At 39.9% G+C, this 15,430-nt stretch overlaps 1 protein-coding gene across 1 annotated transcript; it reads left to right on the top strand.

Annotated features, from left to right (window-relative positions):
- The first annotated feature begins 4,548 nt into the window (after positions 1-4,548).
- LOC134648122 (transcription factor Sox-14) lies at positions 4,549-6,410 on the top strand. The gene has a single exon (XM_063502593.1). It carries the CDS (start codon positions 4,691-4,693, stop codon positions 5,783-5,785), a length of 1,095 nt encoding a protein of 364 aa, XP_063358663.1. The 5' UTR covers positions 4,549-4,690; the 3' UTR covers positions 5,786-6,410.
- Positions 6,411-15,430: the final 9,020 nt, after the last annotated feature.

Genomic DNA, 15,430 nt, shown 5'->3' with positions numbered 1-15,430 from the left:
TTAAATACGCGCAGACCTTTTTTTGAGCATTAGTTGATTACAAAATATTTTATTTTATCATGGGCCTGATTTGATTGACTCTAACAATATTCATTAATTCTTTCAACAAAAAATAACCATATTTTATTTAGCAAACGTTATGCTTTGTTGTAATTGTGACTCAAAATGTTCGCATGTCATGCCGAATATTCGGTCGCCGAATATTCGGTATTCGGCCGAGAGAGGGGCCGAATATTCGGTATTCGGCCAAAACCACTATTCGGGGCATCTCTACTATTTTCACAATCAAACATCAAAACAATTTCGAGAACGCACATTCATCGCCATAGTTCGCATGCTAGGCCAAGATCAAAACGCAACAAAAGAACACCAGCTATCTCCCTCCCGCGCACGTGTCCGCCATACAATAGACTGAATACACGACGCAGGTCGCATCTTTGTTATTATAATTTCTGCACTGAATAACTAATAGTTGTTTTGAATCAAAACTTTTGTTATTTAATTGCAATTGAATTAAATTTTCATAACAACAAGGTGTTTGTTGGGTGTTGTGATTGTGACGAATCGGTTGAAAGAGAAAGATATAGCTTTACACAGTTGGCGGCTTGAGTGGTTTACTGATGTATGACATGTTAGTATAATCCGAGTTAACCACGGGTTAGCATAGGCATAGGTAAAATTATTAAAGACTGATTGATTTTACAATATAATAGAAAGACACATACGGAAGTATTAGAAATACCTAATTAAAAAAAAAGTAAAAATACTTAATTGCTTGGCATATACCTACATAAATATTCCCCACGCTACCTAAATGATATTAATCCCTTAATAATTTATAACTAAATTAGGATATTTGAAACACAGGTAACTCGTTTTTTTTTACCTAAATCAGCGGTTCTCAATCTTTTTTTTTGACGGAACCCTTTTGGAAAGCGAAATACTTGATGGAACCCTACAATAAAACAATAGTTTTTAGAAGTGTATTTTTTTATTAATAAGCATAATAATTATGCTTATTTTATTATTCTAAATTATTCTAAATTCTTGCGGAACCCCTGCAGGGGTGTCGCGGAACCCTAGGGTTCCGCGGAACACACTTTGAGAATGGCTGACCTAAATGATTATAATTTTAATTTAGAATGCGATTTCGTGAAAAAGTGCCTATAAAAATGCTAAACATTATTAGTCGACGAATTTTTGGCTACCCTGCAGTATGACGACAGAGTGTAAAAGCATAGACTACCTAAATAAATTAGGGTCAACCAATCCTGCAACGAATATAATAAATTGAGAATCCAAAACAAAACTAAAAACTAGTGCCTGACGCCAATTCCTGGGATTAGTTGCCAAGCGGACCCCAGGCTCCCATGAGCCGTGGCAAAATGCTGGGACAACGCGAGGAAGATGATGAGATCCAGCAGGAACAAGTACTTAATTGCATATGATAAGTAGGTATTAGTAGGTACCTATAGGTACACTACTGCTACAAGTCATCATCTTCTCGGCATTTTGCCACGGCTCATGGAAGCCTGGGGTCCGCTTGGCAACTAATCCCAGGAATTGGCCTAGGCACTAGTTTTTACGAAAGCGACTGCCCTCTGACCTTCCAACCCAGAGGGTAAACTAGGTCTTGTTGGGATTAGTCCGGTTTCCTCACGATGTTTTCCTTCACCGAAACGCGATTGGTGAATATAAAATGATATTTCGTACATAAGTTCCGAAAAACTCATTGGTACGAGCCGGGGTTCGAACCCGCGACCTCTTACCGCTAGGCCACGAGCGCTTACTAAGTACCTACATACAGGGTGCCCAGTAATTAATGGATAACCATCTAACCACCAACAGGGCACCTTAGGCTGGTCCAGAAAATGCACTTGTAGGTCTAGTAAAAGTTTCGTGGTTTTCGAGATAATCGAACTTTTCTGTCTTTTTTAATAGCTAGCACCATACTTCAAATTTAGAAAAGTACGATTATCTCGAAAACGACGAAACTTTTACTAGACCTATAAGTGCATTTTCTGGACCAGTCTAAGGTGCCCAGTATAAGTATGAAACAAAACACCGAGCTAAGTGCTTATCTGGAATAAAAACTTGTCTTCAAAACTCCCACGTGGAAACATGTGTTCATTAATACGTAAGTAAGTATGTAGGTATAAAAACTTTACTTATTCTATTTTAAACTTTCTTGCAATAAAGTTTAATTAAATCCTTATAACATACCTATTGTTCGTTTTTATAGCATTAGAAAGAAGGTAAGCAATCTTGATAATAATATTATGTCTTTTAACCCTTTAACCGCCAGAGTCTGATATATAAGACATTACATATCCAGCTCATTTCGCCACAGTCTGATAAATAAGACAAAGATCTGATTTGGTTTTTACAGCACATTTATATGTAACTCCCGTAACTATGCCAACCTTATTCTGCGTGGTACAATTACTGTCGGTGGCGACACGAGCACGCTCGATCAAAAATTGCTGGCGGTTAAAAGGTTAATTGAAAAACGCTTTTTAAAAATCAGTAACTATTACTTATGAAAGCAGAAGAATATACCTAAATGATCGTATTTGATTCATAATTGTTACATATTTGCCATTATTCATTTTTAAAACGTGTTTTTCAATAAAAAGACACATCAAGATTGTTTACCTTATTTCTAATGCTAAAAAAACGAACTATAAGTAGGTGATTAATGTGATTATACATACTTATAGGTGGTGATGATGCAGACCCTACGTACCTATATAGGTACTCTAAGATTTAAATGTAAAAAATCTAATCGACATTTTGGCTACCAAAGAATTATTCAATTAACAAGTCATGATACAAATAACATAGACAAATAAGATAGATGATTGTCGCAAGCTTCAGTTGAACGCAAGCATCGCACCTTTCTCGCGTCAGCATTAAATACAATGACTATAATAATTGCTGTATTTGCGATTACGCCATACATCGATTTATGAATTAGTTTACGTTTATACGTGCTCCTAGCTAGTACTTACTTATATACCTTGGTTATCAATAAATACATATACCGAAATCAGTGTTTCCATCAAGATTGCAATCAACCATCAAGAATCATATCAACTCAGATGTACGACCCGTACAGAGACAGCCCACTGACAAACTATACTTATCACGGCCAGGGGCCCTATTCAAGACGCTTTAATAACATGTGTTGAGATGACCAAGACATATAAAAATTAGCTATTTGTAAAAAGGAAGGAAAACAATATCTTCTACGAAAAGTCACGTGGCTATTTCCATGCATTATTTACTTAATTTTCCATTGGCGATTTCTATCGACGGTTGTACGGTTGTCATCTTGGATGAAAGGAAGAATGACAATAACATACTTAGATATAATTGTAGGTAAGTACAGTCAGCAGCAGAAGTTGCTAAGCGGGAGAGGTGTTCAAAATTATCTTGACATGCTCTATTCTCCTAACAATAAAGTTGCGTCAAGATCATTTTGAACACCTGGCCCGCTTAGCAACTTCTGCTTCTGGCTGTACCCATAAAGTTTAGTTAGGTATCTTTCTTTTTTCTAACCTAACCTAACCGAATGGAAACAAAAACCCGGCCAAGTGCGAGTCGGACTCGGATTTTCGGACTGAAAATTTGGTCAGGATAGGTAGACTGTACATCTAATAGGTACACAGACAAGAGTAGGTTAATACCTAATGCATGAAAGCTTATCCCGAGGGTAAGCAGACGGTTAAAAAACGTAGGAACGCAATCGTACCTAGTAGAAAACTGGCCACCGCATAGCTTAGCCTAATTGGTCACTCTTAACAATAAGACTTGTTTTGGTTTGTTTATTTCCGATTTGTTAGGAGTGGTCAATTACTATAGCAGTCACCCTACGCCTAAGATTCTTAAAGAAACGTTTCATTGAATTAGGCAGGTATTTCAAGAACAAGTCAATTGTTGTTTTACCCAAGTAACCGACTTCGTAATTGTAGTTCGTCGGTTAGTGACCTATTTATTATGAAAAGAGTGTCATAATATCTCCCATTGATTGTGCTCAGCGACAATTGTGGCAGGCTTAACAAAGAGGGAGCATCATTGAAACCAGCAGCATTGTCGCGGGCCTTGAACTTAGCGCAAATACGCGCCAGCTGAGCAAACCTGGCCCCCGCCCGTGCCGCCGGCGTAAGTATGCTGATTTTGAGGTTAGAAATATAACTATAACTTAATAAAAGGTAATGAAGTCTACCGACATAGGTAAACTGTAGTTTATTATGAAACTACTTAGGCAATATTAATGAAGAATGGCGGCGTTTTGTTTACGACATAAGCGGATGCCAAATGAGTGCACACCGTCGGCAAACAAAATTGAGATTTGCATGAGGCAGCGGCGCGGCACGCTCGCCTCGTTCGCCGCGCGATTAAAAATGCAGGCCTCGCGGGTGGGAGGGTGCGGGCGGGGCGGGGCTGCGTTCCGGCGCGCCATTGGCCGGCGGACGGGCCGGGCGGGGCCGCGGGCGCGCGGGGCAGGGGCGCGGGCAGCCGCCGCCGCCCGGAGCCAGCCGCCTCACAACGCACGTAGCCTCCGCGCCGCACGGTACCGCGAGACACCTCGCCGCTCCCGCCGCGAGTCCATGTGAACGACCGACAGTTCTCTCGTTGTGTAAGGTGAACGAAGTTCGGCAAGCTGTACGCGCCGCAGGAAGACGACATGTTGACGATGGAGACGGACTTGAAGGGCGGCAGCCTGCACGCCACCGTGCCGCCTCACCACGCGCTGCAGCACGGCTACGGCTCGCTGGGCGCGCTCGGCGGCATGATGCTGCCGCAGCAGCAGCCGCTCTCGCAGCACCAGCCGCTGCAGCACCAACACCACCAGCCGCTGGCGCAGCACCATCAGCCGCAGCCGCAGCACCAACAGACTGCCCACAATAACAACAACAACAACAGCAAAAACTCCAACTCGGACCGCGTCAAGCGCCCCATGAACGCTTTCATGGTGTGGTCGCGCGGCCAACGCAGGAAGATGGCCTCCGACAATCCTAAAATGCATAATTCGGAAATATCAAAACGTCTCGGTGCACAGTGGAAAGATCTCTCGGAATCCGAGAAACGACCGTTCATCGACGAGGCGAAGAGACTTCGCGCCGTTCACATGAAGGAACACCCGGATTATAAATATAGACCACGGAGGAAGACGAAGACGTTAGCTAAGAAACAAGAAAAATACCCTCTCGGAGGAGGCGCTCTATTAGGAGCTAGTGAAGCACAACGCGCGTCGGCACCGTCGGCGCAACAGCCGCGTGATATGTACCAGATGACTCCTAACGGTTATATGCCCAACGGATACATGATGCACGATCCGAGCGCATACCAACAGCAAGCTTACGGATACCCGCGATACGACGTGTCTCAAATGCAACAAGGTGGTTACGGTGGTGGTTACTACGGCGGCGGACAAGGGTCGCCGTATCTGCCGCAGCCGCCGTCGCCGTCCGGGTACGTGCTGGGCCCCGGCTCGCCGGGCGGGTACGCGCTGCCGCCTTCGTGCGCGTCGCACTCGCCGAGCGGCTCCTCCGCCAAATCGGAGCCCGTGTCGCCAGGCCCGCCGGGCATGAAGCGCGAGTTCGTGCCGCACGAGCCCGCGCAGCTGAAGCGCGAGTTCGGCCACCACGGGCACCACCACGAGATGACCATGAAGCGCGAGTACGGCCAGCAGGACCTGTCGCAGATCATCAGCATGTACCACGTGCCGGACGAACAGCGGTACGCCGCCGCCAACGAGCGCGCGATGCCGCTCATCTGAGAATCGCCGTTCGCGTGCGACATCGACATCCCGCCGCTCTGAGCGGGCTCGCACGCCAGTGACTTTGTTCCCAATCGGTTCGGATCGGACAGTGATCGTTACTGCACATACTGCTAGGTATGTCCATTTATTTGTTTTTAAGGACGCTGTTAGTGTTGCGCGTTGCTCGGCCGCCGTCGGCGAGGCGGCCGGGAGTTCAATTAAATGTTGTTGATGACCTGTATTATATTACAATTATTGTATTTTTTCATGGTTTTAAGTTAAATATTTTAAGATGTGATGTGCGGATGGATGGAAGGTCGCGTGACAGGTTGAGAGACGACGGAGTGTTTGTGGTAAATTGAATACCAAAAAAATTGAACAATTTGTAAATATAGTGATAAAGGCTAGAGTTAACGTTGGAGTTAGTCGTAAAGCGTAGGTAGATAGTAAGCCGTGCCACGACGCCACTCGTACTCCCGTCGTGCTTTGTACAAATATTTGTTATATGGAAACGAACGTTATAAAGCCTCGAAAGACTAAAATATTGTAATACGAAAATGTACAGTGAGTGTTATATAGTCAGTGGACACAAAAGTATATTGAAGAAAAGATGAAGTTATCAATAAACGACGCGTTAAAATGACATGCTGTTTTGTTCCTCCCGCCCCCACCCATGTTCGTAATGACCAGGTAAAAACGAGCCGTTTTTAACCGCATTTATTCGACCGTAGTTTGCAATTACAAAGTGTTGCTTGTCATCAAAAGTGTTTGTAATTTCTGCCCATGCATGTTTAAAAAAAATTAAAAAGGTTGTTTTACTCGTATCATGTTATTAAAATAACATAAACAGGAAATTAATGTTACTTATTCTTTAAGATAAATATTTCTGTATCAGTTGCGAAGAAGCCTATAAAAGACTTCAACGGGCGTAATGATACTCTCATTATCAGATTACACGAGGCAGTAGGAAATATAGTTGGTCAAACCAATTTGTCAGTAAATAAAAACAAAAAAAACTATACTTATCCTTTTCTTTTGAGCGCTAGTACATAAAACAAAGACAAAGATAAATAGTATGATGCTCTCTGTCTATGATTGAAATGAGACAGTCCTTTGACAAATTACATACTACTATAGTTTTGATATTTATTAGTTTTTTTGCAAAATAAGATGTAAATGTCATATCTACCTCATAGGTATTATCTAATATATACCTATACATTTAGATATTTTGTTAAAAAGGGTATGTACTTAAAGATGGGAAATCGTCCAGTGGGTATAATAAATTGAACATAGAAGTTTTTCATAACAAAACAAACATTTCTTGCCCATCCGATAAAAACCGAAAAAAAAGTAACAACTTTGTTTTTCTGTTACGAAGCGACAATAATATATTATGTTTGATTGCAGTATAAAATTCTCGTAAAGTCATCCTTATAAACATTTTATAAGTTTATAAGACAAGTTATTATGGACGAGGCGTGTCATAGCGGTATTTCAAAAATTGTCGAATCATAATTAATGCGGTTAGATTAGAATCCTTGTAATATGATACTTTACATTATGAAAAAAAATTATGCAGTCTCTGGCGGTTATGATGTGTATAAGTTCTAACTAACTATATTAGTAGTTTGTGTTACAAGGGATCAAAATGATATATTTCCGCCAAGGGCGTACATTGTATCCTGATCCTGAATGAAGCGATGGATTCTACAATAGAATCCCGAACGCAGTGAGGATTCAAGTGTTAACGCCCAAGACGAAATAATTTTGATACCGTGTGACACATACTGCTTTTCACATCAACTATGAGGAAAATAAAAAATTCTTAGTGTTGACACAATCTGATGCTTAAACAGATTATTTAAGCTAAAAAAAATGTGCAAAAAAATGTAAAAATAGTGTGCTAGAACAGACAAGTGTTACTTTGATCCCTCCTAGCAGGGAGGAAAAGTGCCACTTTGATCCCTCCTAGCAGGGAAGACTACATCATACTGGGGCAAGTTGAAGGCAGGCGCGCTAGAGGAAGAGCCCCTGCAAGATGGTCGGACTCCATAAAACAAGCATGTGGTTCCATGCAGAGGGCAGCACACATATTAGCCCTTATTCGCGATAAATGGAGGGACATAGTTGTTGGTCACGATCCTCAGTCATGAGGGAACGACGAAGAAGAAGAGAGCAGGGAAGAAAAAGCTCTTTTCTGAATAGGAGGTGTGAAAAAATAATTATTAATTTCCAACATATGTACCTATTTTGGCAACATATGCCATGCACAGTTAGCTAGGTCCGACTTTACACTATCTAGGTAGGTATGCATTAGGAATACATTTTTAAATCTGCCTCCACACGCGACCCACACATCACACGTACAGCCAATCCAAAGAAACTTACATATCAATCTATTACTGTCAACATAAGGGGTGAAGTTTTAATCAAATCCCTCCGTCAGATCCCCAGGGATTTTCCCCCGGGACTCAGTTAATCCCGAAAAACGCCCCAGTGTTTAAGCTATTCATTTAAACACTATTTTCACTTAGCACGCGTTGTTGCGAGATAACTTATGGGGCTGATCATGCTCGTGTCTCGATAAACCGAGACATTTCCCGGTGGAACCGAGAACTGTACCGTGAATTTGAGTAGGTACCTACCTACTGACTTATTTATAATACCGACTTGAGAAGAGAATGCCCCAGTGTATATATAGGTATGCTATTTCTTTATTTAAACACTATTTTCACTTAGCACGCGTGGTTGCGTGATAACTTATGGGGCTCAATGCTTGTCTCGATAAACCGAGACATGTCCCGGTGGAACCGAGAACTGTACCAGGCGTGGCTCACTCCGCGATTTCGTCGCTTTACAGGTAGCTAAAAGTACATCCGTTCCGCCCCAATTTTGGGGAAAGTCATAAGCCGCGCGTGGCGCTGTGGCCACCTAGCGGCCATATCTGTGCTGATCGTAACAGACGTTTTGTTAGAGAGTGAATCTTCTGTACTTAGTACTATTATTTATTCTGTGACTGTACCGTGAAATTGAGTACCTTCCGACTTGTAGTACCTATTTAAGATTATGCCTAAGTAGGTAAGTATGTACATATCTAAAACTTGGCCAAGCGAATGAAATTTTTTCTGTAAGATTAAATGTATAAGTAATAAGTAGGTATGTATATATTTTTTTTTCATCGGAAAAAGGTAAGCATTTGACCACAATCTCACCTGAAGGTATATTTAAAATGTAAGGTCCATTGGATAACTGTGAACAAGATGACTTGGTAAGCAGTACAGTAGCGTAGGTAAGTGTTGCCTAAATACCTATAAAATGTCGTTCAATAGAACTTGCTAACAATGTAAACAAACCGCCATACTAAAATTGACACTAAATGTCAATTTACTAGTAACTTTTGTTTACATAGTTAGCAAGTTCTATTGAACGACACTTTATAGGTAGTTCTAGAGGAACACTTTCGAAGTTAAGTTCACCTCCGCGATAGATAGGTACCTACCTATCATAAGATCGGCTAGAGTGGGACCAAGCTAACTGCACAGATTTTGCAGTGGCAAAGTGTGAAAGTTTCACCATAAACGTCAAATTATTGTAAAAATATGACGTTTACAATGGCACTTCACTCTGTGTCACTTCAGTCGGTGCAGAGTTAACTTTGACGGACTCCTAACTAAATTGTGGACACTTGATTGAGTTCAACGAAGCGAAACTCGATTTTAAAATTATGAGGTTCTCTTATAAGCGGATAATTAAGTTCTCTATGCTCGTCTTTCGTCTAGGCTGATGTAATAGTCTATTAGTAGGTACTGTGAAACCTGGTTAATTGGCACCTGGATAAGTGCAAAACCTCAATAATTGCAACCAAAGGTGCGGTCCCTACCTATCTATACACTGTAAGTATATGCACTGAAGAAACAAATCGTTTTCAGTAAGTATATTCATATAAAAGCTGAAATTTACTTTTAAATAATTTTAAGTTCTTTCCTGGAAAATGTTTCAATAATCTCACTCTTGCTTTTATGTCTTCAATAGGTACGGGTTTGTTTTCCCGCTGTGTTATTAAAGTGTAAGTACGTATGTTTGCTCCATGCTGAATATTTCTTATATTCTAGGACGTAAACTTTTAAAATTTAAGCCAAGAAATATTATTGGTTAACATAAAATAACAAGTACCCACAAACCTAGACAGTACGAGGATACTATAATTGCAGTTTATACTAAACAAATATTTATAATCTCACAAAAGAAATTGAAGCAAAGAACAATCTCACGAAGGTAAAAAAGTTAAGAGTGTCAAATCATGTTGTAATCGATTATAATTTTCTACTTCGCTTTCTAATTTTTTTCGTTCTATGCAAAAAAACATCTTTGATATAGGTATACTCTCATAGTAAATCTACCGCTATAAACCAAATTACAATTCCACACGAAATCAAATATTAAAAGTTGTCCCGGATGTGTCTAGCACCCCACCGTTCCGCGCCGCAGTTCGGTCACGACCCGGACTCGAACCCGGGCCTGGGGTGCAATCAGGGCTCCCACGCGATTGTCTCACGGTTCGCGACATGTCATTCCGATGATTGCTGCTTTCTAATCATATGTGTGCGGTTTGGTGGAATGTCTGTGTTTTAAATAAAGTTAGGCTACGGGAGCTTCTTTTGCCGTACAAACATTCTGGACTGTTTCCTCGTCGATTTTTGCTTGATGGTAATAGGTAATAGACATCGCCGAGTACTGCAATATTAATGAGTTACTCATTTGAAACATGCAGACATCTGATAACTTAGGTACTTAGTGTGTAATAACAAAATTGAAGTAGGTGTTATAGTTATTTTCGATACAAGTGCGAAAAAGAGGAAATTCGAAACGAGTGGCGATAAATTAAAACACGACCGAAGGGAGTGTTTTAAATCTACACGAGTTGCGAATTAACTATTCGCACGTGTATCGAACAACGTTTTACAGTACATAATATGGCACTTTAAAGTTTCGACATACGCACGAAAAGTGCTATTTTACGCACTAGTGCGGAAAAGTAGCCCCATATGTACTGTAAAATTATATTATTTTCAATACCGTGCATTCACTCTGTGCAGATATGTTTTACCGAAATTTTACTTATATAGGAGTAGGTACTTATGTACCCGTCCATAGGCTACGGTGAATGCTTCCCATCAGGCGGGCCGTATGCTTGTTTGCCACCGATGTGGTATTAAAAAAATGTACCTATAATACCTAAGTAGAACGTCAGTCATACATATGTACATAAGGTAATTAATAATTATCCTTGCAATTTATACCTATCTATCTCATCTAATACCTTTAAACGAGCAATTCTTGCATATATATTTCGGGGATCTCGGGAACGGCTCTAACGATTTCGATGAAATTTGCTATATGGGGGTTTTTGGCGGCGAAAAATCGATCTAGCTTGGTTTTATCTCTGGGAAAACGCGCATTTTCGAGTTTTTATATGTTTTCCGAGCAAAGCTCGGTCTCCCAGATTTTTTTTTTAAATAAATAAAACGTTTATTCAGAAATCTTGCTTACAACTAATTACGTATATTCTTCTGCCAAACCACAGAGTGGTTTGTTGGCAGACGAGGCTCCTTTATGTTTATGCAAGCTAGGTAGTTGACAGGTAACTTAAACTTAGGTATCTACTTAACCCTTTACCGCATGCGCAGTTTTTTAAACAAAAGATTTTTTTAGGTTTATATGAGAAACTCAGTGATCCATTGCAATTATTATACTTAGTCAGATAACAATGGTGTCAATGAAATCATTCCATGAAAAATTACGAGGCATGCAAAAAAGATTAAAAACAACAAAAATAAAGTTACATAAGGTGAAAGACTACCTACGCACCTACATCGGATAAATACAGATTTCTACAATTACCTACAATTTTAGCCTACCTACAAAGATTGTAAAAAGTAGGTATAAATAATTTCTTACATAACTGTCCTCGGGTGTTGTAGACTTTTTTGTTTGGGATCGATATAATTTCCCTCAGTGGGCCAAAGCAAACAGCGGTACAAACTAAAGTTGTCACGTAATTCGTTCGTCAAACACACTTGTTTGTCCTCGAGATTGACACCGGCCCGCCTCTGCGGCCGGACCCTTTGTTTTTATCTCGCTGTCAATATTTGGCCTCATTTGTCAATAAGTCGGCTTTAAACTGCGATTCGTTGACGACACGCCGGCGGAAAGTGGGTGGCACTGCCCTCACATCCGTAAAAACTAAAACATCACATGTGCAAGCTCCGCAACTCGACTTAAGACTTATCTGTACTAAGCCATTTACCTATAAGCATGGAACGTTTGACACACTCGCCCTTTGATTTATGAATAGATACGAGACTTAAGTATTTGGTTATATTCTTTGACATGATGTCGTTTGAATATGAATGAAGATTTTGAGGTGATATTTTTCAGTCGTAAACACCGATAAACATCGAAGGTCGGTAGGTGAGTATATATTATTTACTTACTCATAACAAGTAAAAACAAGTAAGTATACCTACGTTATCGTTATGTATGTATCTAATAAATTCATGTAAAACCGACCAGAATATCCTTAACTCCGTAAATGCCTTAGGTAGTTATTTTGCTAAACGAAATTGACTTAAGGCATAACATAAGGTATAGAATATGACAGAATTTGTTTATTCATTATAAAAAACACAATATAGGTATTTTAGATAATTATCGTCAAAAAGATAGGTATAATAAAAAATATTTGATCATACCATATATCTAAAATTCACAGTATCATTACATGTTTACATTTATTTTTAAACCATACACCTAATTAACTAACTCAACTTTTTTCAAACTGTAAGTGCATTTTTATTGCCAAAAGAAATTGTCACAAATGACACAAAATCTCCAGAATCGATAGCTCCCTTGTTTCCAAGAACGTAATAAAACAAATGGCCAGCGTTGGTCACTGAGGGCCTACCGCGAACCACGTTCGACGTGTTGCCTCTCTGTCGCACTTGTAAATTTGTACGTAAGTGAGACAGGGAGGCAACACGTCGAACGTGGTTCGCGGTAGGCCCTCTGGTCAGGCGAGGCGTCCGAACCGAACGAGTGGCGGGAGCAAAAAATGTAAACGGAATTTTTACTTTTAACTCGAGTTTAGTGCGCATGACCTTCTCGGAATCGTTAGTTGCCGTAACGGGACTCGGCCAGGTACTCGTTTGTCAAACCCTATTTTTCTGTTTACCTAGAGTACGAGTAATACTGGATGCTAAATAATAAAGTATAATTTACGTAACTATTGCTAAATTAAAAACTTTATATTCTTCCGAACAATATTTTAAAACGTAGGTGGGCGTACTTTCTGCTAAATCTAAGTGCATCATATAGGTAATAGGTATGATCGCTCGATAATTATTACTAGAGATGCCCCGAATAGTGGTTTTGGCCGAATACCGAATATTCGGCCCCTTTCTCGGCCGAATACCGAATATTCGGCATGACGTGCGAAAATGTTGAGTCACAATTATTATAAAAACTGATCGCTAAAAAAAAAAATTTAAAAAAAATGTTTTTTAATCAACAAATGCTCAAAAAAGGTTCTTCGTATTTAACAACTTTTCAAGAACACATTTTAAATATACCTACATAGTTTTTGGTTATTTTTATTGTGCAATTTTTCTTTTTATGTAGGTGCAACAGAATCAATAGATATTCGGTATCCGGCCGAATAGTATGCAACATTCGGCCGAATACCGAATAGTCGCCGAATATTCGTGGCATCTCTAATTTTTAGTTCTAAAACTAGTGATGGAACAAATAGTGTCATAACTCATAACATTGTTTTGTGTCTTCATACATTTTCACCCACACTTTTCCTCATGCTTTTCACAAGCAGGCATCGGTATCCCAAATAGTATAAGCTTGTAAATAAATGATCATAGATAACTAAGTAGGTAGATACTTTTACTTTATGCAGCCGTTTTTATGTATGTAAAGTAGAATGAGGACTTTTACGCCGCTCCGGTTTACGAAAGGGACATCCGCTACACGTGCATAGCGCTATCTCGCTCACACACCGGAGCGGCGTGCGGATCCTCATTAGTGTGATATCCATATCCACCAAATCCATAAAGAACACGTATCACACACAGCATGCGTGTTCCGAGTCACAGCTCCATACATGCTCCATAGGTCAGTAGCAAAAGTGTCGCAACCCGTCCATCCAGTAGACAGCCGTCGTCAATGTCTACATGTCTAATTTCGCTAATAAAACGATTTTGATACCCATCTCAGACCACCGCCCATAGACTCCGCATTCACGGAAAAAAATGTCTGCATGACAGAAACAGATGTATATAGTTACTGTTCTGTACTTAGGTACACAAAATGTAATGACTGAAATGGTGTATTAACATTAAGTTTTCTGTATTTGCCCTATGATAGATATATAGAGTTTCAGAAGTAATGCATTTTTTTCGAAAACAATGTCTTATGGTGACATATATAGTGCTAAACGCTTTTTTTTTTATTGCGATATGTTGTCCCTATAAATGTCAAGTCGTGTTACTTGGTAGGTATTATTACTGACAAACACCAAATGAACTTTGTAGAAGACTACGCCGCTACATTTTTATGCTTTTATGATACACAGCCTTGTTTGCGCAACATAAAACATCCAGTTGCGTGTTTACATGCGTTGATGTAAACATGAACACAAACAAATTGGTTGAGTATGAATAAATGATTATTCTCCAGAATGGATAGTACGAGGGGCGTTCAAAATATTCTCGGTATTGATATCTTACGACCTCTTCTAAAATTTCTTTCGTTACTGGCCGCTAAGGTTTATTCATTGACATTAAAAAAAAGTATAATTCGAACCGAGATGGTCTTTTGTTTTTCTGCAATTGCTGAACAAACATGAACATCATGTGCGAATTGACAATGTTAACTAAATTAGAACATCGATGCGTGATAAAATTCTTGACAAAACAGGGTAAAAATCAAAAAACCATAAAAGAGGAAATGGATTGTGTTTACCGTGAGTCTGCTCCTTCTTTATCTACCATTCAAAAGTGGTCAAGCGAGTTTAAACGCGGAAGGGAGAGTATTGAAGATGACCCTAGACCTGGCCGGCCTGTAGTAGCTACTTCACAAGAAAATATTGATAAAGTGGAAAAACTTATATTGGAAGATGGTCGAGTGAAGGTAAAATCTATAGCACAAGTAACCAATCTCTCTATTGGTACCGTACATGATATTATACATGACCATCTTAATATGTCAAAAGTAAGTGCAAGATGGGTTCCGCGAATGCTGACTCGGCTTCAAAAAGACATGCGTGTAGCTTGTTGTTCCGATTTTATTGACCTGTGCGGTGAAAATCCTGATAAGGTGCTGCAAAGAATAGTTACTGGAGATGAAACCTGGGTTCATCATTATGACCCAGAGAGTAAACAAGAGTCCATGCAGTGGCACATTAAGGGTTCAGCTCATCCCAAGAAGTTCAAGGTCATCCCTTCAGCTGGCAAGGTCATGGCCACGATATTTTGGGATTGTGAAGGAGTATTACTAATCGATTATAAAGAAAAAGGTGTAAATATCACAGGACAGTACTACGCTAACATTCTACGTCAATTAAAGGATGTAATTAAAGAAAAGAGGCGAGGAAAG

The sequence above is a fragment of the Cydia amplana genome, chromosome 5, assembly GCF_948474715.1.
Source record: "Cydia amplana chromosome 5, ilCydAmpl1.1, whole genome shotgun sequence".
Taxonomy (NCBI): domain Eukaryota; kingdom Metazoa; phylum Arthropoda; class Insecta; order Lepidoptera; family Tortricidae; genus Cydia; species Cydia amplana.
The sequence above is the reverse complement of the archived record's forward strand: the minus strand, read 5'-3'. Positions and strand labels throughout refer to the sequence as shown.

What these genes read in the sequence shown, in the direction of transcription:
- LOC134648122 (XM_063502593.1), top strand. Translation starts at nt 4,691, where the DNA reads ATGTTGACGATGGAGACGGACTTGAAGGGCGGCAGCCTGCACGCCACC.